This window comes from Poecile atricapillus, chromosome 1 (genome assembly GCF_030490865.1).
Source record: "Poecile atricapillus isolate bPoeAtr1 chromosome 1, bPoeAtr1.hap1, whole genome shotgun sequence".
Classification (NCBI taxonomy): domain Eukaryota; kingdom Metazoa; phylum Chordata; class Aves; order Passeriformes; family Paridae; genus Poecile; species Poecile atricapillus.
In genome coordinates, this window is record NC_081249.1 from 27982427 (window position 1) to 28007590 (window position 25164).

A 25164-nucleotide genomic window follows, 5' to 3' on the forward strand; every position below is an offset into this window, starting at 1 on the left:
TGCTGTGCTTGCTTAAGGAACAGCAGAAGTTTCTATCTGGCCATAGGATGAGACTCTATTTCCATCATATTGGCATCTTCTGCAAAATAGGCTTAAGAAACTACAAATAGGAGAAGTAACAATTTTACAATTGTTATAGTAATTTTACAACATGATGGGTACACTTGTTGGCTGAAATAGGCCAGAGCAATTGAGCCTGACCCTGAGAGCTGGCACGAGAAACCTTCAGCTGAAGCAGGTAAAGTCTGGCACAATGGTAGAAAAGATGGTACCCAAGTGACCTCGATTAGAGGCATTACCATCCAGACCACAAAGAGATGCCTGGGGAGTCAAGCAGCTCCAGGAACCTGAGGTTTTACCCTCGCATGGGGTGATCACATCCTCTGATCCTCACTGGGCCAGCACAGCATGGTGGGGAGAGAGGGGCAACCAGGTCCCACACTGCTCAGGAGGGAAAGCACAGGAGACATCTCACAGAAACAGGATGGGGGGATGTCATGGGATGAAATGCCTGCTCAGCCTGGTGCTCCCCTGCACTTGCTGTCTGCAGATTCCAAATGTTCCTCCTGCCTGTATCAATTACGGGAAAGTCTATAGGAGACAGAGGTAATTTTGAGTTAGTTTTAAAAAAACCCAAACAACCCACAACAAAATCAAATCCACAAATCTCCTAGTATTGGGAGGCATTTGGATTATTTAAGAAGTGAATCATGTTAGCTGCGAAATCCACAGAAGCAATTATGTGGTCTGTGAATCAGTAGAGACTAGTTTATTGACATTACTGAACCTTCAGTTTCAGAAGCAGTTTCTCAGCTAGTGTTGATATGTAGAAAATCACAAATGTAAACAGCATAGTTTCAGCTTTCAAAGAAACTTTTCCTCTTCAGTGTCAGCAGCACATTAATTTAACAAAATTATTTTCTCACTTAATATACTTTTTTAATTAGAAACACTAACATAAAAAAGCCCCAAGTAAAAGGTAAAAGAATTCAAACCCTAATTATTACTTTCAAATATGAAGTATTTGCCACAGCTGAGGGGAAAAAAGAACTTTATATAGTTATCACCTATTATTGTGTCATTATTTGGAAATATGCCAATGGTTCTGTATCCTTTTTATCACTGAAAAGTCTGTAAGATTCATTTGCTTACTGGACTGGAAGACTGCCTAAATGTTTCCTAAAAGAAAAAGATATAGAAAATGAATGTCACGAGTTAAGAAACTATCACTGGCATATAAGTGGGATGTGAACAGCCAAAGATAATATCCTCTCACTGGCATACTTCAGGGGCTAAAAAGGAAGCTTAAAAGTTTTCCCAAAAAAACTGAATTCTGTTCAGATATGTCAGCATGTGGATGGTCTTAACAGTTCCTAGAGATTATTAAACACATAGTTAAAAACAGTATTATTTAATAGCCCTTCAAAAGCAAAGTCCATTGCTCTCTAAAATGTTTTGGGTGTTTTTGATATTGCTTATTTACTGGGCTCTATTTTATTTCATTATACCCACTGAGGGACTAAAAAGCCAGCTCCATTTTAATGACGTATTTTTTCATATGTATGTGACCTGACTACCAACAAACCTGGTTTCTGCCTTTTCTAAATTAAAAGAAAGCCAACATCAGGCATAGCATCATCTGGGTTAATGCCATGACCCAGCACTAGGGAAAAGGGCCTGGAAATGTCAACAATTAAACTTGAACTCTGACAGAAATGCTGTTTCATCATCTCCAGCAGGGTTTATAGACGTGCCCTTTTAGACTCAATTCACCATCAGGATAATTCTGCAAGAAATCCCACACGGTCTTTCCCTTTAAATTCCTATTTGAGGTGTCCATGTGAACGGATGTTGTTTGTGTATTTCTATGCATAAAGTCTCCAGCGTTCTGCAATGTGTGGCCATAGCACAGAACCAAAAGTATTGCAACTGTGCTGGAGGCATGACTGCCCAACTGGAAAGGACCAAACACTGGCAGAAGAGAGGAGGGCTGGAGCAAGGGGCTGCACAGTGTTTCATCTCCAGCCCAGCACACATCTTGGATGATACTCTGCTGTAACCAAGGCAAAACCTTCTCTTATCTTAGGAAGGTGTTAAAGTTTGACTTCAACCCCACTGTTGTTATGTCATGTTATGTTGTTATGTTATTATGTTATTTATGTTGAATGTTATTCAAAGTAGGACATTAGGTCTTCCATTTCCACTTCTTTTTCATGGCATGATTCCTTCTTTATCACATTTTCCAAAAGTTTTTTCCAAGTTGTCTCTCTGTTTTAAACATGTAAATTGAATTCAAGAGTACAGTACTCATGCTCTACAAATTACCTGTAGAAAAAACTGACAGCATTTTCCCTACATGATGAATTTAGGACTGTAAAACTAGTACGAGGACTAGGACGCCTCTTCATGGAAACACAACAGACATCTTAAAAATTCTCACTCTTACAATTTTGAAAAAACAATTTTGAAAAAAAAAAGAAAAGAAAAGAAAAAAAGTTGCAGAACAATTGTTCTAAGTGATTTCAATTTTGTACAGTGTTTAATGCCTATAGGAAATAGAAAATCCTGGAAACATCCTGGAATACTGAAGCGGGGAGGGAATTATAAGCAAAAGTAAGAAAATTAGAGAAAGACAAAAGAAGTAATAAACACCAATTTGTGAAGTCATCTCAGGACTTCAGAAAGGTACAGAGCAGGTATCTACCCCTGAGCTTGGGTTCCTTTCATAGTCCATGGAGATAAAGGGGTGTATGTAGGAGACATCTCATACCATCCTGAAGAGAACATCTCAGATGTGTCAAACAGTTTGCATGCTGGCAGTACAGATTTGGTTTTCTATTGATTATAAAAGAAGCCCTGGGGATTGGAAAATGTCCAGCTTTAGTCAGACAATTCCCATCTGTCTCTAAGGGGTTGAGCATTTCTTTTTTTCCATTTAAGTATGGCCCTGAGAAGTGTATTTAACAATATACAACTACCTTATTGACTAGTTATTTAAATAAAAAGTATAGCAGGCTGACTTCAGTTTCTCTAAAGAAGAGATGCCAAAAGAAGAATTTGGATTACATATCTTCTTAATAACTACTTTTGTATTTTTGTTTACTATAAAATCTAACGCATATCAGGTGCTGAAAATGACAGAAAAATTCAGGACAAATTGTCAATTGTTACACTGTATTAAAGTAGCTACAGCCCTCTAGGCCATAACAGCATTTCTCCTTTTTTTTCTTTTTTTTTTTTTTTTTTCTAGATAGGACTGTAAACACGTTTGACTTATTCCCATGTATCAGGCACTGTTTTTTCCACCCTCTGTTTGAACCAGCAGATTATTTCTGATACTGCTCAACTACTGAGGAAAGCTTACATGGGTCACAATGACTTCAGGCATAACAGAGTCTATTAAAATGAAGTCATTCAAACTAAGAATGTTTTCGGTGTCTGTTGCAGAACTATGTTTTCTTAAGCATAACTGATTAGTTGTGTTTGCTACCAGCTTTATTTATAGAAATATCACCTTTAATCCCATCCCAAGCCCACAGGAGAAGGAGCAATCAATGATCAGTGGGCAGGTGAGGGGCTGCTAAGAGTGGTTTTGCACTGGGAGATGAGTACTTGCTGCATCAGAACTCAGAAAACATCAGATGAATTCTTGCAGGATCAAGCCAAGTGAGATTATCTCTTTTTTTGTGAAGAAAAGGGTATGCTTTCACAGAAGAGTCATTTAGATCTCAACTGTATCCCATAAACAGTTTCCAGTATGTTGGAAGTCTATACTAAATATAAGTACCTTAGTTTAATGCAGTGAGTCTAAGATACAGCATATAAAATCAAGATAAAATTCTAAAAAGAAAATAATTTGTTTAAGCTCACGAGGCAGCTGAACTTTAAATCAAATTCATGAGCAGCTCCATTCTTCATTCATTGCATTCTCTGTCAGTTTACAAGGGAATAATATGCCTTAATATGATTGAAAGGATTATCTACCCATAAACTTGAGTACAGGGTTTCTAAAAAGATTAAAGTCCTCATTTATGTATGACCTTGAGCTAGCAGTGGACATTAGGACACATCTATATGCCTCACTTCAGTTCAGATAGGACTGTGGCCCTCTGCTGCACCCAGGACTGACTGGATGCTGTGTGGAAAGACACGGACATCGAGTCACACAGCTGTTGTATGACACAGGCATTCCTGGCTCCTCTAAATACTGATGTTCTTTTACACAACCCTCATCAGAATTCATTTTTTACAATGAAATATTGGAAACAACTTCTCAGGCAAGCTGCCAGGTATTTTAACCACCATGAAGGTTAAGAAAGAGAAAACAACCAGCAGACACGTGAAAACAAGAGTTAAGAGCTCAACAGGCACAAAATTTTCCCTGCTAGCAATGTGCCTTGGAATTTTTCCAGCATCAGAATTCAGTGTTGGATTTCTGGAACCAGAGACAACTTTGTCTTTCTCTTATGTATCGATCTATTTAATATTTAATCATTATATAACATGGCATAGAGTAGTGATTCTAAGAATGAACTCCAGAAGTCATCTGAGCTCAAATTCTGCCTGTCCTGCATGTTTGGGAAGTTTACATTAGTGCAAGTATCTTGGGAAAAAATTATTTTTTTTCTGAAAGTTTTCACCTCGTCTTTTCAAAGATTTGAAAAGTTTAATAAGGCACTGTGGAGAGATTACATGTGAGATGGTCAAAACTCTAAGACAAACTTAATCTTAGGATGGCATATCACTTCCTGTATATGTGGTCTCTATGGAAGTGCCTTAAAAATCATATATTTTTCCTAAAATAAAAATCTAATGCTTATAATTTAGTTATCTATTACCTATTATCTACTTATCATATATATATATATATATTTTCACTTTGCCTGCAAAGTTTACTGAGAGTTCAGCTGTGAAAATAGATCCTGTCCCTGTGTCATTTTCCATGTTTGCTTAAATGTATAACCATGAGCCTGTCAAACCATGACAAAGCGGTGGGTAATGGCAGCAAATTTTAAAAATCCATCCATTTCCCCAGCTCAGTGACATGGGCAATTTCCACTGCAATGACCTACTTAACAGAGCTGAAATCAAGGAGGAGCACCAGGGTAAAATCCTTTCCTGTGGGAATAGACCATGCTGTTTCTCCTCTAGCTTCATTCCTGGTGCTTCCTCAGATCAAGACCAAACAGCTCATACTTCCACAGCAGATCTCACAATATTTAATCTTCTTAAAATCCTCATTACATGGTTATTGATCAGCATCTGCACTTCCCATTAGCTTCCAAACCTTGTGTTTTCCATGTATGGTTTGAAATCACAAAACAGATACAGGGATAGCAGCAAGTAATTATACCAAAAAACTACCCTTTGTCCATAATTTTTATCCATTGTGCCCATGGCAACCCCCTGATGCTCCTTCTTGGGTCATGGTTTTACAGTGCCTGGGATAGGTAATGGATTGCCTGGTAAATAGCTGACTTGATTTCCCACTAAGTGACATCAGTGTATATTGCACTGTCGATGCTGCTGGGAGGGGAATCATACCTGCTTTCCAGATCATCTCCCAGGCATGTGATTTTAAAAAAGGTAAGACAGTTGAGAGGGGAAAATTAAAAAAGAAGAAAGAAAAAAAAAAGAAAGAAAAAGAAAAGAAAAACAAGTGATCGCTCACCTTGCATTTACATTTGAAATAAATCTCAGCTTCCTATTTTCACTCCCTCAGGTTTCATCTAAGCCACAGGCCTGGAAGATAACACCTTCACTCTCCATTTGGTTTAAAACACAAAGGAGGCTTATCATAAAACAAGTGGGAGGGGGAAAAATGTCCTTTAAAATACAATCCTTTCAGATGACTTGTAAGAATGAACTGTATTTATAAATATTTTAACAGCTTGAATTTGGCTTAGGTGTGTCTTACGCATCTTGAAATAATCACCAAGTCATGAAGATTAGTTTCCCACTTTAAGTTTCTCCATGACTTAGAGAAATATTGCAGTTAGGAAAGAAAAAAAGATATGTACCTTCATTTACTACAAGAAAGTGCAATTCTAGTGGGGCCAGTGAACTTAGAGCATCACAGAATCATCAAGGTTTGATGAGATAGGTTAAGAGATCTTTAAGATCATCTAGTCAAACCAACAACTCAGCACCACAATTGCCCCAAAACCATATCTCTAAACACTTAAAATCATTAAGACTTAACATGATTAACAGTATGTTCCTATACTGTTGTTTATCCTAGAAGGATCATCTATCCTGTGACAAAAAAAAACCCAAACAGATAAGAATATTGAAGCATTAATTCTTACCAACCTTGATGTCAAACTTCAGTTCATCTTAATTACCTTACCTGTTACACATCTCTCTTCTGGATCTTGAGCATTAGGACCCTTTCTTTTATCTTTGATAGGCCCAAATCAGACATGAGGTACCGAGCAAGGAAAGCTAACTTTTTAGCTAACAAATGTATGAGATTTTTAAAGGAATAGCTAAAGGATGAATAATGATATTTATCAGCAGATAAGATTTGTTTGTAAAGATACATAAATGTTAGGCAACCTGCTATTGCTATTTGCTTTTACTCATGCTGTATCCCAATCAGTGTTATTTAATTATAAATCTGCAGGCAAACTTCTTCATTATGCCCCTTACATACACTAATGAAAGAAAAAATGTGACTGCTGGACGACCTTCACATGACCTATGCACAGTTCAATAACTACCTGCATTTAGGCTGCCTCATCTTCCCAGGACACCCCACTGACAGCACCAACATCACTCAGAGGAGTTGAGGTCACCTTTGGCATTCTGGGTTTTGCTGTTTTATTTGCTCGTGTGCTCCTTGATGATCTAATCAATTTTAAGAATTATAGCAGAAACTATCACATGAAAACAGGTATCATAATAGCAGAGAAATCCTGCCATGCATCTGATTCATCTTCAAGATCTGACTTTGAAGAATTATTCCACAAACAGAACACCCTTCAGAGAAACTTACCCATTTGCAGGTTTGATTCCACAGTCAATGTATCCAGACAGAAGCCAGCAGGCTCAAAAGGGCACCTTTAATATACTTTTTTTTTTCCCAAGCCCTTGAACACCCACCTCTTTTTCCCCCCTCTCTTCAAATGTTATTGTCCGCTCCCACTGGTAAATTATAAAAAGAAAGTTCAGCGTATGGAGAAAAAAAAAACAACAGCTCTTCTTTCTGCCTGAGAAAACTAATTACAAAAATATTGGCATTCATAAAACACACAAAAATGGAAATGAAACCTGGAAGAAGATGTGTCATTTTGCTCAGCACAGACCAAACTGAAAACAACCTACAAGAATAAGCCAAGTTGGCCATAAAGCCTATTTTTGGATGGCAAAGTAAGTGCTGTTATACCACACAGCATGACTAACTCCAGAGACTTCACTTTGGGCAAAGCAGCAGTTTCCCAGAGGAAGCTGCCAGGTTGAGTTAATGGTCATGAGTGGAGGACACATTTGAGGAAGGGACAGGTACCAGAGACCACACCATTGGAAGCAGCAAAGAGTTTGCAATTCAGGTAGAGAACATGTGTTTGAATCTACCACCTGATTTTACATCAAGAGCTGTGGGAGCACTTCTTGGGTCAAAGGGCCTACACAAGAAGTGCTGCAACCCAGGGTGGGAGAAGAGCCAGGAATTCGTTTGTCCTGTTCTCATGGCCTGGAGGCACCAAAGCAAGGATGCAGAGCAAGAGGGAGCTGTGCCAAGTTCCCTGGTCTGGGTTAGATACGGATCACATCTAGACATGCACCCACAGGCCAGTTTGTGCTTTAGTGGATCTTTTTATGAATGTAGGAATAAATGAAGAAAGGGTCACTGCTTGGTGATGCAACAGGCATTTTCAAGCCACAGGCCTCATCCTTGGAGGGATGAAGGCTGCCCTCTGACTGTTCATTGTCCTTTATCTTCTTTTAATAATTAAAAATATCCAGTTATAACACCTATATCTGGCAGCGCAAAAGATGGCTGCAAAAAAAATTTTTGTCTGGACAGGAGAAGAACCAAATCCTTTTCCCATCACTTCTGACAAATCTATTCCTGCAGCTTAATTTTCTACTGAAGCTGCAAGCATGCAATTCTAAAATAAAGATTTTGCTTTGCAGAACAGAAATCATCTAATGATGAGAACTCACTGGGACATGAGGAATTCATATTACAGATTGAGAGATAATTAAAAATGGTAAATAGAGTACTTTCAGGAGGCTTTGTTCATGACAGAAGCTGCACTGAGGGACCAGCAACGGCACAGATTTTCTTGAAAAAGAGGTATTATATATTTTCATATACTTAATCCAACTGCCTCCAGTGGCTTGCCTTTTTCTTAGATTCCATTTTTAGCTCTTAAGAAATAAGTAATTTGAAGAATGAGATAGGAAATATTTATTCTACTCTTATTTATAGATCTACACTACTCCTTCATAAGGTCTTTTTTTAAAATGTTTTAAACTATGCAGGTCACTTGTGTTTGACCATAAGAAGGCAATAAAAGTATGCTTCTGTTCACCACAGAGGCACACTGAGCTCCCTAATCACATTGCTTCATGCACCAGTGTTAAAAAGAATAGTAAAGAATCATTGTTGAACTCTTACCAAAGCAGGAATTGACAAAGCCATACCACCTACAAGCATGGTCCCCTCCAATCCATTTGCCACGGATGTTGGATGCAAAACTGAGGGTAGTGCCCGAGACGCACACTAACATGTCACTGATGCTGATGTTCAGGAGAAGCATGTTGACTGGGTTACGAAGGGTTTTAAACTTGCAGAAGAGGATGAGGACAATCAAGTTATTCAAGAAACCAAAAAACAAGATTAATCCAAGAAAAATAGCCACTACTGTGTGCCCACTTCGTGAGAGTCCAGCCCTTGGCTGAACAGGATCTGCAGGTGCACCAAAGCTCAGGTTATACGTCCAAGTGTGGTTCATTTCGGATTTTGTCACGGATCAGTGAGGGCAGAGATGCTGGGTGCCCTTCGCTGAAGTACTCCAGCCGTTTCCCAAAGTCACTCCATCACAGATTAAATCATATCAAGAGTCCCATGATCTTTGCTCACATGAGGTATCTCCTAGATGGTTGTGCAGGTGTGAAACACTGTATTGCAGTACAGGACTATTTTCCTGCGCTGTGTCTTTCCAGGGGTCTGCTCTGCAGCAACTCCAGGGCACCAGAACCAAGTGAACAATCACCTCAAATCCATCTTTCTTGTTTAAACTTAGGATAATATTAGATGATCTTTTTTGATGCTCAGAATGGAAGGTATCTTAAAAAGGTGCATCAGCAGGGTCTCCTCCTTCAGAGCAAATGGACAGCCCCATCAACAGCAGCTACCCTCCTTTCCTCTGACAATGGGTGTCTCTCTGAAAATAAAGAAAAAACAGTTAAAAGCAAACAACACAAAGACCAAAAAATAGGCACCTAATTTACTAACAGTTCCTCCTGTTTTGAACTGTAACAAATATCTCTCATTCTTTTCAGTTTTCACTCTAATTTTTAACAGAAATATCAGTTTGTTTACATTTCCATGTATGTTTCAAGCAATTTTTCCCTAGCTCATAGTTTAGCATGGAGAATGTGGTTTGCACCTTCTTAGCAAAGTTCCTCATATGAGAAAATGCATGGCAAAACATAACTTCTGTATCAGCTTCCTAGCAGAAGAACTCTGTCTTCCTCCACATTAAGTTAATCTACACCAAGTTAAGTTTCATTCTTGGCTTGACCTTAATTGAAATTATGACAAATTTAGGAGAAGAAGGTATTTCTTTACCCAGAAAAAAAACTATCAAATGATGTCCCCCAAGCTCTCATGTGCACACAAAGGTTTGCATATCTGTGATTACAGTACCTCTCCTCCCACATTTACCAATGAACAGACGTCTTCCTTTATTATTCATAAAGCAGCCTGACATCCGAAGCCTCACATCTCTCCTGTCACAGGTGTAAATTTTACCCACATTCAGTGAATACATTGTTTGTGTACTTTGTGAGACAACAGTATTTAATGTGGATTCATAACTACGTAGCCTACCTTCTCTGGTTGCAAGCAAATTCTGCACAGAATTTTCCATAAAAACGGATGTGTGTATATGTGTATATATCTATACGAAATTTCCACTCCTCAGTGCAAAATGCATGATACCCATAGCTTGCTGGTCAAAAAAAATATGAAAGCTTCTCTTTCATGTGTCATGGACTCCTAGAATGATTGCACACATGTTAAAATGGAGCATCTCCTCTATTACTCCTAACTGCTGTTTTCTGGAAAATGTCTTATAGAAGAATATGTATTCAACAACTGGAAAGTTTACAGTTCAGTTTCCTGAAGATCCAGAGGTTGCTTGGTCTTTCTTTTATATCTTTGTGTCGTGGTAAGCACTTATAATATGCATTTTGTCCTTCCATTTCTCTACTTCCACAAACTCACTGTGCTAAATGTTGCAGTGATTTTAATGTCTAACATTCACAGACTGTCTTAAGGTTTTCTTCTGGTGAGTAAATTATGTACACTTCACAGACCTTCTACTGTTCGGTCACTGAGAATCTGAAACACTCATGCTTTCTTAATTTCTCCTCTCCCTTTAGGAGGTACATGGTAATTTATGTTGGAAAGGGTCCAAGGTAGCATATCTAAGAGAAAGAACTTTTTAAGTCCTCTTCCTACAGTTTTGAAAAAATAAAATCTCCTACCCAATTCTGGTTGCAGGTTATAGAAGGAAACAAACTGGGTCTAACCATCAATATACTCTAAATTTACTTGTAAAAGTGTTTAAAAGAACAGAGTTAAAATTTAGTGGAACAAAAACCAAATCTTAAAAATACTCTTCTGAGCATTTCTCTTATGAGAAGACTGAGAGAGTTGGGGTTGTTCAGCCTGGAGAAGAGAAAGCTCTGGAGAAACCTTGTTGCAGCCTTTCAGTACTTAAAGGGGACTTTATAAAAATGGGGAGAAACTTCTTAGCAGAGCCTCTAGCAAAGGGGTGAGGGTTTTAAAACTAAAGGAGGGTCAATTCAGGGTAAATCATCATGAAGTTTTTTACAACAAGGATGGTGAAACACTGGAACAGGTTGCCCAGAGAGGTTTTAGATGCTCATCCCTGGAAGTGTTCCAGGTGAGATTGGACAGGGCTCTGAACAATCTGAGTTGAAGATGTCCTTCCTTATTGCAGGGGGGTTGGACTAGATGACCTTTAAATGTCTGTTCCAACACAAATTATCATATGATTAAAAATACACCTCAGAATATAAATAATAAATTGTAGCTCTATTATACAGTCATCCTGCATTCTTAAAAACAGACCAAGAGCTCACATTTATCGTGCTTATAAAAGGATATTTACTCCCTGGATGGGACTCAGCTGACTAAAATTTAGCAGTGTGACACCAGGTGTGCAGGCACAGCCCGGTCATTTTCCCACTGACCACCACTCACACAGCTTCAGCTTCTGCCCTGGTGTGTTGGGAAATTGTACCTTAAAGCACAGGCAAGATGAGCAAGTCCTGAAAGTTTGGTGTAAGACACATTTTAAAATGTTAGTACCCACACTATAAAGGTCAAGCCATGTGATTACTCGATATCAAAAGATGACAAACATGATGCACAAAGATGAGCTTCAAAAAGTTTGGGTGAATTTAAGAGAAAGAGGTCTGCAGAGGAAGACATCTGAAGATCTGGTCAATGTGGGAGTAAGTCTCTTTTTAAGAGTTCATGTATAAAGTGCTATGTTTTTTACACTTATGGATGAGGTAAAAACTAAATTCAGATTTCAAAAAAGCTTCTAAACTCCCATACTATCTCTTGAAGAATGGGTCCAAGTTTACCTAATGTTAGCATTTATAATTGAATAATACACATCATTGTTGAAAAACACCTATAGATGAACTTTTGTGCTCAAAGGTTCACTTGATTTTCTTTTTTTTTTTTTTCTCATCCAGAGAGATAGTTTGGTTTAATAGATGTTACTCTGGAACTCTATTAACCCTGTCTTACAGGTGACACTCTGCACTCCCCAGGGCTCCAAGAGCTAGAAGTACAGTCTGAGTGAGCCCTCCCATCTCCTAGAAAACTCAGGAGCTTTCAGGTTTGCCAATTCTGCTTCTCAATAAATATTTTAAAGCCCCAAATCAATAAAACCTACAATTTCATCCAAGGCAAATAAATAAGCATCCAGCTTGTCCCCTTGAATCTGTCAGAGTTGACATGGAATGGAAAACATACCCAAAGTGATACAAAACATATGGCCAGGTGAAATGGACAAAAGTTTGTTTAATGTCACCAGCTATTAAATGCTCCATCTGTTAACTGGTTCTGACAGTAAAAGTCTAAAGGTACAGGAAAACAGACACCCATCGCTGTTTGTATTTTCTCTGAAGTTGTCTGTTGGAAAAAAAATAATGCTTCAGAAGATGTTAGATCAGCTTCTGGGAGCACAGGCTTTAATACTGAGAAGGAGAGGCTTCTTTTCACACTTGACACCACACATTAGCTTGAGCAGTGAAGCTGGTTTATTTCCTTTCTCACTTTGCTCCCAAATAACTTATTGAACACATTAGCTTCACAGGTTTCCACCTGGGAGATTCTTCACCATCTTCTCTTGCAGCGTTGTACAACATGCCAAATATGATGCTTACTTCACTTTAAATATTTAAAATATTTAAAATCTGAAGAAAATGCATAAAATAAATAAAATCAAACTTCATAGTACTAAAAAAACTTACCCTTTTCCATTATATCTACATTATTCTCTTGGGATATAATGGAGCTATAAAAACCCCTCTTATATTCCCATCTTCACATAAGGTAAATCAAATTCTTGTTCAGTTCATATAAAAATAAATTTTAGAAGTGTTTTTCCTTAAAATTTTGTATTTCTAATGAAAAGTTAAATTAAAAGCAAACAAACAAAACCCCATTAAAAACCAACCCCCTTACATAACATTTCAAAGACAATCCCAAATTAAATTTTATGAAGGAAGAGTCACTTTCTTGACCTGCTGACAGAATTATGGCAGGAACAGTACATTTTTAAGTTGACATAATTTTAAACTCATCTTCCAGATGAGAAACTGAATTGTTTGTAACAGAAAACATCCAGAACCAGAGGTATCAGCTGAAACAATTCTTTTAAAACACAGCCAAAAGACAGAGGGTCTTCATGGGACTTCACAACACTGAAGTCAGAATTCCCATCTGTTCTGGACTATTTTTTCCATGCTCCCAGCCACACTGCAAGATTTCAAGATATCTAGAGAGAGGTCTTCAGAACTAAGCTGGAAGACTGAGAGGAGGCTCTATGGTTCAGAAGTTGGGGTACCTCCCAGCTCCCCAAAACCTCCTTTCTGTGGAGGAATCTCTTGTATGCCGACCAATAGATTTACTTTTAACAGTTCATGTTCATGACACAGACAGACATGGAAAGGAGAACAGCATAAGTACAGAACACGTGTGGTGAAGTTCACACATTTGAATACCGTACTATTTACTCAAGTGGAAAATCAAAGTGTGGTAAACCCCTGCTTTTTTTTTTTTTTTTTTTTTAAAAGCTACTTTCATTTAGTAATTTAAAGTTAAGGCAACCTCTCTTGCGTTCAAGGGTAAGTTTATGCACAGAAATGTCTATGCATTAGAGCAGACGAGACAGACCCATTCGTGCGCTGGGCTGAAGCCATCAGAAGCGTCTCGGAGCCCGATCCGGCACTGCCAGCACCTCCTGAACGCCCGGGCTCACTCACCCCGCGCTTCTAAAGAGTTCCCCAAGCAAAAGCCTCTCCAGCCAGCCCCCGCTTAGGACTCCTCTTCCACAAACTTTTTTACACTTCGTCGGCAGGGGAGGGTGGCACAGCACACTGCAAGAAAAACCCACCTGTATCTTTCATCCGCAGCAACCCAAAGGGAAAACAGCCACACACACGTCCCGAGCGGCGGCACCGGGAGCGCCGGTGCCCGGCTCGCCGTCCCGGGCGGAGGTGGCCGGGAGCCGGAGCCGCAGGGCGCTCACGCTGCGAGGACATCCAGCTTCCACAGGGCGGGGCACAGCGAACAGATAATCATCTAAATAAAGGTCTAGGAGAGAGGCGCAGCCCGTCCCGCTGCCCCTGCCCGCAGCTCCGCCCGCTGTGCGGGGCGGTGCCGCAGCCGGGGAGCCCCGCGGAGCGTGGAGCCAGCGCCCGTGTGCCCTGCTGCTCCTGCCCCAGAGCCGGGACTGCTCCCCACGGCATCCCCCGTGTGCCCTGCCCCTGCCCCAGAGCCGGGACTGCTCCCCACGGCATCCCCCGTGTGTCCTGCTGCCCCTGCCCCAGAGCCGGGACTGCTCCCCACGGCATCCCCCGTGTGCCCTGCTACCCCTGCCCCAGAGCCGGGACTGCTCCCCAGGGCATCCCCCGTGTGCCCTGCCCCTGCCCCAGAGCCGGGACTGCTCCCCAGGACATCCCCCGTGTGCCCTGCTACCCCTGCCCCAGAGCCGGGACTGCTCCCCAGGACATCCCCCGTGTGCCCCACGTCTGCACAGCCAGCTGAGCACTCTCCTGGCGCTTTCAGCTGGGAAACACTTCTGGTTTTGTATCGACACCTGCTCGGCAGCGGTCAGGAATGCAGTTTAAACGCGTGTCAAAACGTAGCCGTTTTGACTTGACAAAAGCAAAAGCAGACATACCCTGTGTGTAATTTATCAGTCATCTGCCTTGCCTGTGTTTTACAGAAATCTTAATATTTTGTGCATTTGCAGACCAAACGAGCACTATGGTTGCTGTGTGCTGAAACCAGTGCTTTCAGAAATATGTCTGTCTATTGCAGAGATAGCATATGGCTTGAAGAAACTGTGTAGTACTGTGTCTTTCTGTCACTACTACTGCCTACTACTCTACTGCTCTTTGAGACATTCTGCTTTGGTCTTCCTGCAGAGGAAAAAAAAGTGCCCATGGGGGATGAATTGCTGGATAAAACCACCAAGAGAAAAACATTCTAGAGTATACTTTGCTTTGTTGAACATCTCTTTTAGCTCTGGTGCTGAATTTCTAATGAGTCTTTTACATTTGTAGATCACACTTAAAACCTTTGAAGTGATCATCATAGTCATATTAGTCCACCTAGATTTAACCTCTTATCTGATCACACTTGCAGCTTTTCCACCATCTCTGGCTTCAAGACAGACCAACCAATGCACCTATTGTTATAGAAAAACAGTCCAGAAAAAAAAAATAGGCTGTTAAGTTTGTTCATAAAATCTTTCCCCAGTGGAAGCCTGAGCAGGCCTAATATGTTGTATTAATAACAATATTTGGTTCCAAAATTCAGCCTAAATAAAACTATTTCATGAAATAAAATAAGAAATTTCTGAAGAAATAAATCAGGAAAATACTTAATACCATCACTTTCAGAAAACACACTATATCACAATTTTGCTGAATTCTACTGTAAACTAACAACTGCTTCTCCCAGAATAAAATTAAAAAACAAAAATATTGTGTAAATGTCACATTCCAAGAGAGAGAAGGAGTGTACCTCATTTAGAGATAACTAAAATTGTAATTAAAACTCTTCATTTTTTTAAATGTCACTTGCAAAACGTCTACCTCTGAAATTCTCCATTATGGCATCTAGTTACAAAAACCACCACAGTCACTAGTTGCATATACTTAGAATAATTTTTCAACAGCATGAAAACGTGTGGTAAATTGAACTTAATTGCCTGGTACAAAGTCAGATGAAACTACTTACTAAAAACATTCAAAAAAATAATTTGAAATTCACTTACCTGCTATGAATTTGGAAGAATTCAAAAAGTGGGTTGTAGCACCAACAAAACCCCTTGCCAATACAAAACAATCATCAGGCAGTTTAAATTCATTGAATCTGCTTTTGTTTCACAGACTCAGAGCAGTTTCACAACATTATTAATTGCCAGGGTATCAGTGGAGAGTTGCCATGCTCTGGATGGTGTCCATTTGGGTTGTAGTTCTGACTTCCTGGTGGTGCTTCAGGAATTAAATGGAGGCATTTGATTTTAATTCCTAATTTGGTTTAATTTAAAAAAAATATAGAGAGAGTTCCAGCATCTTCCATGAATTTCCTGCTTACCTCTTGCTTTTGAATAAATCTTGTGAATCTCAGTGAAGTCTGAAAGACCACACAGAAGAAGGGACAGCAGATTAATCAAGTGGGGAGCAGTACTGAGAACACCTGCTGTTGTGTTCACCTCCCTCTGTATGACATTTGGGAAGTTGAGATTGTGTCCAGATACTAGTTATTTGAAAGCATGTAAGAGTTCTTTAAGTTACTTTCTTATGTTCCTATGGGAACTGCTTTTAGTATCCTCATTTATAATCTCTCTAACTTTGCTCTTTGAGAAAGACCCAGCTAGTCCAGGTTAGCACTAGGAGTAATCTCTCTTCTGGTGTTCCAAAAAGAAAAAATAAAGTTTTCTGACTCTTTCCTTACTTTTACAAAAAAGACATCAGCCATCATGGTTTCACTGGCTCAACACATGATGTAGGGCAGTTCCTGGGCTCAGTGACATGCTGTGCATACCCAAGATACTAAAGAGTAGTGGTGCATTCCATGGTTTTGCCAAGTAGCTGCTGTGATGACATTGGAATTATTTTGTTTTGCATGACAGTAACAAAATAAGGAGAAAATGTAGGGAAAGAGAGGGAAACTCTTCTTTTCTGCCTGTCCACAGCTGCAAGCACTAATAATTCTCAAAGTCCTTACTGTGATGGCATTTATGAAGCAAAACCAAAGTATCCTCAGTTTGAGCACAATTGTATCCCACAATTTATGCCTAGGAAGCCACCTCATTGATTTCTTATAAAAAATGGCAGATGACAAATGCATTGGCCTGGATTACATGTTTAGATGTTTTGGATGGCACAGATTCCACAGTTTGTGAATTTGGAGAGAGAATACTAGATGTGAGTCCAAGATTGAAATTGCTCATAATCTCCTTATTCTGCAGAAATCATATATTTGTGCAAGACTGAAAGCAGCTACTAAAATTTAGGATTATATATAAAAATACAGCAATTTCTGTTTTGGAATTAAGAACATGTTACATCATATTAAAACTACTATTAAAAGATTTTGAAATGCCTTCAGAACACTGTGGAAGAGGATAATTTTAATTTCATATAAACCAAGAGAGAATTTGTGAGTCAAAGCCAAGTTTCTTCACCTAGAAACAATTTTTAGATTCAGTTACCCACACAGAGGTACCTAATGTGTTTTGAGACATCCTTGAAAATCCTGTCCAGCTATTTTCTAAGAAGAGGCAAGCCAGGGGAGTGTGGGTCTCCAAAAAGTGGTCAAATAAAAGATATAATTTGTAATAGAGGCTAGAAGCTGTATGCATAAGGCTTATCTATTTTTCCAAGTATGTTATCTGACATAATAAAAGATGCTAGAAATTCTGTCTAGAAACCTTGCCTTACCTGCCTTTTGACTATCACAGCAAGACCATTCAGTGAACCAGTTCTTTCAGTTCATGCCTTATTTCTGGGGAGTGATTTTTTCCAAGGCTTCTGTGAGGCTCTGAAATGCCTACATGAGCTTCTTTCTCATTTTTGGACTTCATCTGAATTCCTAAATCACAGTCAGTTTGTATTTAATTTACCTAAAGATTCTAAAGAGGCATCTAATTTGTGAGACAGAGAAGCATTTTGCAGAGTCTGTATCTGGACAACAGATCCCAGCTGTTCTCTGACTCCACAGTATGTGAATAATTTTGGTCATGTCCCCTCTTCTGTCTCTAACCAATTCCATTGCTCTCAGTGTCAGTGTGGCTGAGAGTTACCCCGAAGTCCAGGTACTACATGGCATATCTAGGTAGGACTAGAATGTTTATCTTTATTGTAGCTTTCTTTCTGAGGGTTATAGCAAATGTAAACCGTTCTCCCTGTAACTTTGCTTTGTCAACTTCCTGGTCAACAGGCAGATGAATATGAGTTGGCAGTGTTCCCAGCCAGGAAAGCCAATGGCACCTGTCCTGTATCAGCAATAGTGTGGCCAGCAGGAGCAGGGCAGTGATTGCCCCCTGTACTCAGCACTGGGGAGGCCACACCTCAAATCCTGTGTTCAGTTTTGGGGCTCTCACTACAAGAAGGACATTGAGTGGCTGGAGAGTGTCCAGAGAAGGGCAACAGAGCTGGGGAAGGGTCTGGAGCACAAGTCCCATGAGGAGTAGCTGAGAGAGCGGGATGTGTTCGGCTTGGAGGGGAGGAGGCCCAGGGGAGACCTTATCACTCTCCATGACCTCCTGAAAGGATGCTGTAGCCAGGTGGGGGTTGGCCACTTCTCCCAGGTAACCAATGACAGGACAAGAGAAAATGCTCTCAAGTTGTGCCAGGGGTGGTTTAGATTGGATGTTAGAAAAAAATTCCTTCGCTGAAAGGGTGAAAGGCATTTTAATAGGCTGCTCAGGGAACTGATGGAATTACCATCTCTGGACGTGTGTGGATGTGTCACCTGGGGACATGGTTTAGTGGTGGATGTGGCACTGCTGGGTTGGCAGTTGGATTTGATGATCTTAGAGGTCTTTTCCAACCTCTACTCAACTCTATGATTCTATGAATAAATGCTTTGTAGAGATTATTTTGAAGTTGCCAAAGAAGATTCTGCCCAGGGTCTCCTGCCATCAGCACATAAGGCCACAAGAAAGCTCTCAGAAATACAGACATAGAAGTTAGCCCAGAAGGCAAGAGACTCAAGGTCATAGATATGTGCCTTACTTCACTAGTGTGATGGGGGATGTATAAGGAAAATCATTCTTTGCTGGAGTAGATGGGAAACAGAGCAAGCAAAAGGAACTTGTACAGAAAGACAGAGTGGGAACTATGGAGGAAAACCAGTTTGCTATTAGGGCTTTACCCAACATACCTCACTTTTATGCAAGATGGAAGCAAGCTGACTTTATTGTTCCCTCTGGAGATCGTGTGTTTCTCTGCCCTGCTGTCATCCAGAAAGATCAGGGCTGACCAGAGCCAGACCAGGGATGGGTAAGCTTCACAGCCTGGTGTATAACACAGGTTTCATCCTCCAAACCATTGCTGACATCTCTCATGCTTTCCCATGGAAGCCGAGAGAGGGCAGAGCATACATTGCTGACATTGATCCTCAGAAGACAAATACTTGGTGCAGATGCTGATTAAAAATAAAAGAGCAGAGGAAAAAAGATAAAAAGCCTACAGAAGACAGGTCTGGCACTCTACATGTTTGCAGTCCACATTTGGCTGGGAGAGCCTTTCTCCAACAGAAGTCCCCCCCAGATGTTCTCCATCCTGCCTCATTGCCAGCACATAGGAAAACAGATTACAGGCACTTCTCTCTTCTTCCTCACTCTGTCAGCTCCATAATTCCCAGTACTCACACTGGAAAACAGGTGGGCCACAGCCTTGCCCAGAGGCATCTTCTGGTTCCTTGGTTGCCTGGCCACAATAAAGGTGGCTTGGAGACAAGAAGGATTTTGGAATGTTAGTTTTCAATATGCCAAATAATAAAGACTAAAAATCATTAAGACTCCCTCTGACAAGATGGACTTTTTAAAGGCCTGGTTATTTAAGCCTTCAGTTTGCATTTCCCTGCTGGGACACCACACCTTCTGGTGTGTGTCTGAGTAAGCATGCCAGTGACAGAAACAGAGAGGAATATTTGTGATGATGGCTGTTTCATATTTAACTCTTGCAAACAGATCTGTTCACTGTGTACCCAGGAATTAATGCTAAACAGTATACAGCCTCCTTAACAGCCTCTACTACTTCAGCTTCTTTATAAAATACTATAACCCAACAGTTCTGTTCATCAATCATGTCTGCTTCCCAAATCCTTGTGTCAGTCCCTCTTGCACCTTGAGGAGTTTTGCATCCATCTCATCAAAGTCCAAGGGGCTGCAGAAACCTAAGACACCAATCTGGAGCTCTTCACCCCTGAACAATTTTCTGATCTGATTTTTCTTAGAGAAAAGGTTTTCTCCTGGGCAATAGAAAGGGAACAAAATTTGTGAACAAAATTTCCTTAATCTTATTCAAAACCCACTACTTGAGATGAGGAAGAGAAAGCACTACTTTTCTCTAGCTTTGTTCTGTCTGGCCATCCTACCCTCCACCAGTAGCTGAGACAACTGGGTACCAGTCAGAGCTTGTCAGTCATTTGGTAGGTGGCTGAGGCGGCTTGCTTTCTAGCATTATCTCCAGCTAAGCTGAAATCTGTTATCTCCCTACTTATAAGACCTGCCAGCAGGAATGTTAATGGAAAATAGTGAGTAATTTTTCAGTCCAAGCTAGCAATGCACACAAATGTTAGATCTGCCACAGGGAGAAGGTAGGGTGCTGAGCTGTTTTGTATTTCTGAACATGTTCTTGCCACAGTTTTCTTAGTGACTGCTTAGCTGTTCCTTTGAATCAAAGGTAATTTTTTTAATGGGAGATACATTTCATACTGGATGTGAGACTTGCTTCCTTCAACTGGCAGAGTGTTTTCAGCAAAAGGAAGGAGGCAGGTGTGGAGCCCACCAAGATCAGAATTAGATGTACAGAAGAATAGACTAGGGTGCAGAAAAGGATGAGAGGTTATCACAGAGGAGGATGAAATTACATGTATTGAAAGATTACCAAGAGTCTTCAATTTGTTTCACAGTATGGAGGTTATCTGGTAGCTGGAAAGTAATGTTTATATTAGAGTGGGAAACTCAGTTGTACCCTGTGGATACTTGCACTTATTCTTGGGCATTCTTGGTAGCAGCTTTTTGTAAGAGACACTAGTTTGGGCACCAACCATCTGGGCCAGACGGATTCTGTACAACCCTGAAATACCTGATGCCATGTTTTCACTGCTGAAGGTACCTGTGCTATCCACTTAAAGCCAGTTCTGTTCTTTCTCAACACTAAGGTGCACTTTTCAGCAGACAGCTGCCCCAGTTCCGTTTCAGTAGGTTTTCTCACATGCACAGAACACTCTGGCTTTGTCTAAGCTACAGACCCACAGACACCTTCCATGCTGTCAGGTCCAAGAGTATAAACCTTACTTAAGATCCACACAAGATCTCAGCTCACAGTTCCTGTACCTCGGTTTAGGAGGAGAACTGAGCTATGAACCAGCTGCTTGTCCTGAATTACCCTATATCTGTATCCTATAATTACCTATTATCTATATCCTTGGGCTGGGTACCCAGGAGCCACGGGGCAGACAGTGACTGGCTGAAATATGGGCTGTGGCATGTCAATGCCATGACTGAGTGGTAATGGAGAGGGTGGGATAAAGGGCACAAGGGGTTTGGGATCTGTTCCTTAGAATTTATCAGCTGCTGTTATCGTCTTCTGGGTGATATAAAGGGTCATGTCCATGTTCAGGACTTAAATGTTACAGCTTTAAATTTTACAGCTTTTGCTATTTTGTTCCTTGTGTACTTGATGATGAGTACCGTGTTCTTTTATCATTATTTCCTTAGTAAGAGGAGATGCTTATTGCTGGGCTTTGTTCTTTCCTTTTTATTACCTAAATTTCTTAATCCAACTTAATTTGGTTCTGTGACAATCAAAACTTTCATTTATAAAAGCTTTCATTTTTTTTAAAGATGCTTCAAGCATGATACCAGTTAAAATTGATGTGAAAAGTTCAGAAAAAGAGCTTCAGAATTACTGGTTGTATATGCTATGCATTTTTTTAATTTTTTTTTTTTTTAAAGCTAAGTAAAGGAAAATTATGTAAATCTGGCAGCCTCAGAAGTTAAATGAAGTTGAAGTATCTATTGGTTTTAAAATGGAACAATGTGCAACAAGCTCAACAGTGGATATAGAGATTTGATTTATACACACATAAAAAGACATATTTTTTGTCATTCTGAGAATTTCCTTAATATATAAAAATCTGGCTAGGGACTCAAAATTACTAGCTAGTACATTTTCCTATATAAGTCAGGAGCTGAATCAATTTTTCAAAACTGTTGTTCCATTCTTGTCTCTTTCTTAACAGTTGGTCCTGGAGGGGTAATTTTTCCATCAACACATCCTGTTTTCTGAAGGATGGAAATGATTTCCATCCATTTTAAAGCAAAGCACACTCTGTCAAAGCATAGTAACAAGATTTCCAGTGCAACACAAACTGAACTTCTTATGAGCTGGTGTCTCAGAGAATTTAAAAATATTATTTTTAGCTCCACAATTGTCATTATTCTGATCACTTCCTATTCATGTACTAGCCTCCAGTTTATCCTTAAAGAAAAAAAAGAACTACTTGTGGAAATCTTTCTTCCTTGTTTACAATTTCCTGCAGCAAAATGCTTCTCTGGTAGAAAAAAGTGTTCTACCTGGATCCAGATTTCATTCTTGTCAAAATTATAGGTGAAATTTGAAAACGCATCTCTCATATGTCTTTCAGTTGCTTTACTTCCACCTTTTTTTTCCCTGGGGTCTCTCCCAGACTTTCTTTTCCTTACTCTTCCTGTGTTACCGTTCTTCAGGTAAGATCTCAAATCTTGTAAATCTGTTGTGATGGAGTGGAACTAAATTTTGACTTTCAATTTGCAGAAAAAAAATTCAGTTTAGCTCAATAAAATGATTCTTTTTTTCTCTGAAAGTTGAGTGGTAAAAATATGGTGCAAATGGAGGAAAAAGATTGTTTCATTCTCAGAATGTTTCTCTCATAAAAATGTATCAGATTATGTCCTACAAAATTAGCAACTGCATGACATTTTCTACCACTCAGGAAAAACAATGTTTATCATATTTCTGAATCACTTGTTTGTGAAGCTGTAGTAGGTGATAGCTTTGTAGCTGGTCTATAAGCACATGATGAGCAGTAAAACTAATGGCATCTTTATTAAATTAAAAGTCAGTTTTAATTGGTCAATGCTAAGCATGTACTTTGTTCTGTGAGAAATTGAGAGACCTGCTATTTCTTTGATTCCAAAATTAGAAATCTGCAGTCTCCCACAATTTCATTAAATGCCTATAAAATTAACACTAGCTTTCATTCTTCATGGAAAATATATCTATGCATCAAGTTCACCCTTTGACATAAATTGTCTATCAGCATTTGCTCACACAGTTCACATCTGTGTCTCAGATGTAGCCCAGGCATTGTGCTTATTTGTACTTAATTTACAGAAAAAAAATTAATAACCATTTAACAGGTATTTCAGAGTGTTACACACTCAGAAGGCAGGCATCATTTGTAAAATATTTATCTGCTTATTTATGTTTTTTGTTGCTTTCTATTTCCCTTTAGATCCAGTTGTAGAGCAAGGTTTTGCAGCAGATATAATGCACACTGCCAACTGGAGCAGCCATGTTACATAAGACCAAGGTTTCTTACAATATTCAGTAGATTTTTAGCAAGATGACAGCTGTTTTTTCTTGGCATTAGTGATTACAAATCCCTAAGAGAATACTTTGGAGGCTTTATGGCAATCCTGGCCAAAAATATAATTGAATGAGATTGACATTTACATTCTACAAAAACCAATTTGCTGAGTACTTGTCATGTTCCATAGCATCACCGCTTTCTGAAAGCAAGGATGGACATCTCTGTCAAATGTCTGCCAAGCCTGTGTCATAACTTTAACAATAAGCAGCAAATCCACGGTAGAAATGTCTGGTTGAGGAAACCAGTGAGGCAAGCACTGTGTGAAATGCCCAGTGTTTCCTTCCTTGTCTCCTCAGTGACCCAGTGGAAGGCCAGGACACACGTCCCTTGCACTGGGATCTGCAACGAGATGTGATGGCAGGATATCTCTGGTGTTTCAGGATGTGTCCTCAGACAAAAATCCAGAGTAATGATCCAGATTGAAAATATTAATGGGTACTCAAGCACCTGGACTGCGACCCTGAGGTTTCTGGAAGTCGGCTCTGCTTACATCACTTTCTTGATTTCCTCCAGTGATGGAACTCAGCTCCTGTCAGCCGATGGGCTGTTGAGACTTGAGAGCATAGGACTGTGCCAGAGGCAGGTATTACTGCTGTGCCAACCACCACAGCTCCTGCCAGTCATTTCAATTCCATTACTTGAGCGCAGCAGAGCACTAAAATGTTGGTGTCTTTGGACTTTGAGCATCAAAGAGAAAGGACTTCGGGTTTTGATTTAGATTCATTCTCACAGATCTGAGTTATCTCCCCTTTGTGGTTATCCTTGAAACTGAGCTGTGCTAGGGGCGGAAAGTGGGATTGGGCTGTGGGGCTTGAAGGAAGAACAGCTTCTCTCAGGCAGATTTCTGCCAGAAATATGGAAGCACAGCACAGTATCTATTTCCTCCTGGAATAGGGTGTTCCTTGTACTCATATGGGTTGAGAGGGAACATCTCTTGCTGTCTTATAGATTCAGTTCTAGGAAAGGTAGACTTTAGCCTTTATGATCAAGATTAGGCTATGTTTGATAAAAATATGAACAAAACAAATATATAGTTGTGGAATAATACCACAATGATAAATCTGATCTATGTATATTTAAAATGAGTACATTTTCTAGATGAGTGTTATTTTGAACCTGTCTCAAAATATATCAGCCTACTTTTAGGATCCCTGAATGCTTTTAGGAGGTACATCAGTGATAATTTTCCAAAGCCTGATGCATTCAACCCAACCACTAGCAAACTAAATTCTACAAAAGCCTCAAATATAGGTATATGCATGCAGGAATAATACTTAACCTAATGAGCAATGATCCTTGCAAGGCATAGGCTTTAGTTTTTCTTCCACAATGAGTCCCTTGACAGTATTAGAATGTAAAAGAAAAGTTGAAAAATATTTATGTGCTGGGCAGGTGTTAACTGATGCTGGGTGTACAACTGGCAATTACATTTTAACAAAATGTGGACAATTACTTTTTTTTTTACTATTCACTCCTGTGCAAAAGCATAACAAATATTTGAATGTTAGTGCCTAGACATCCCCTGGATTTATGGATTATTGTGTTCTGAAAACATATTTTTGCTGTAGCATGCTGCAGGTCCCTGAGAGAGAGAAGTGACATCATGTACAGTAGAAAAACCTTACTTAACATAAAATAAATAAATGCTGGATTCCAGAATGTAAGGAGACGAAACACAACCTTGCATTTTTCCTTGTGTGCTAGGGTTTTCTGCCATTAGATGAATTCTCCTGGGAATCCATCCCCCCCCCCCCCCCCCCCCATTATTTGGTTTTGTTGATGGG

General features: G+C 39.8%; 1 protein-coding gene across 1 annotated transcript in view; it reads right to left on the minus strand.

Annotated features, from left to right (window-relative positions):
• LOC131584930 (pinopsin-like) overlaps positions 1-9029 on the minus strand; it is a 73289-nt gene extending 64260 nt beyond the window's left edge. Inside the window, exon 1 of the mRNA XM_058850530.1 lies at positions 8624-9029. Coding sequence (XP_058706513.1) covers positions 8624-8960 — 337 coding nt within the window. The 5' untranslated portion in view covers positions 8961-9029. The remainder of the gene's footprint in view (positions 1-8623) is intronic.
• Positions 9030-25164: the final 16135 nt, after the last annotated feature.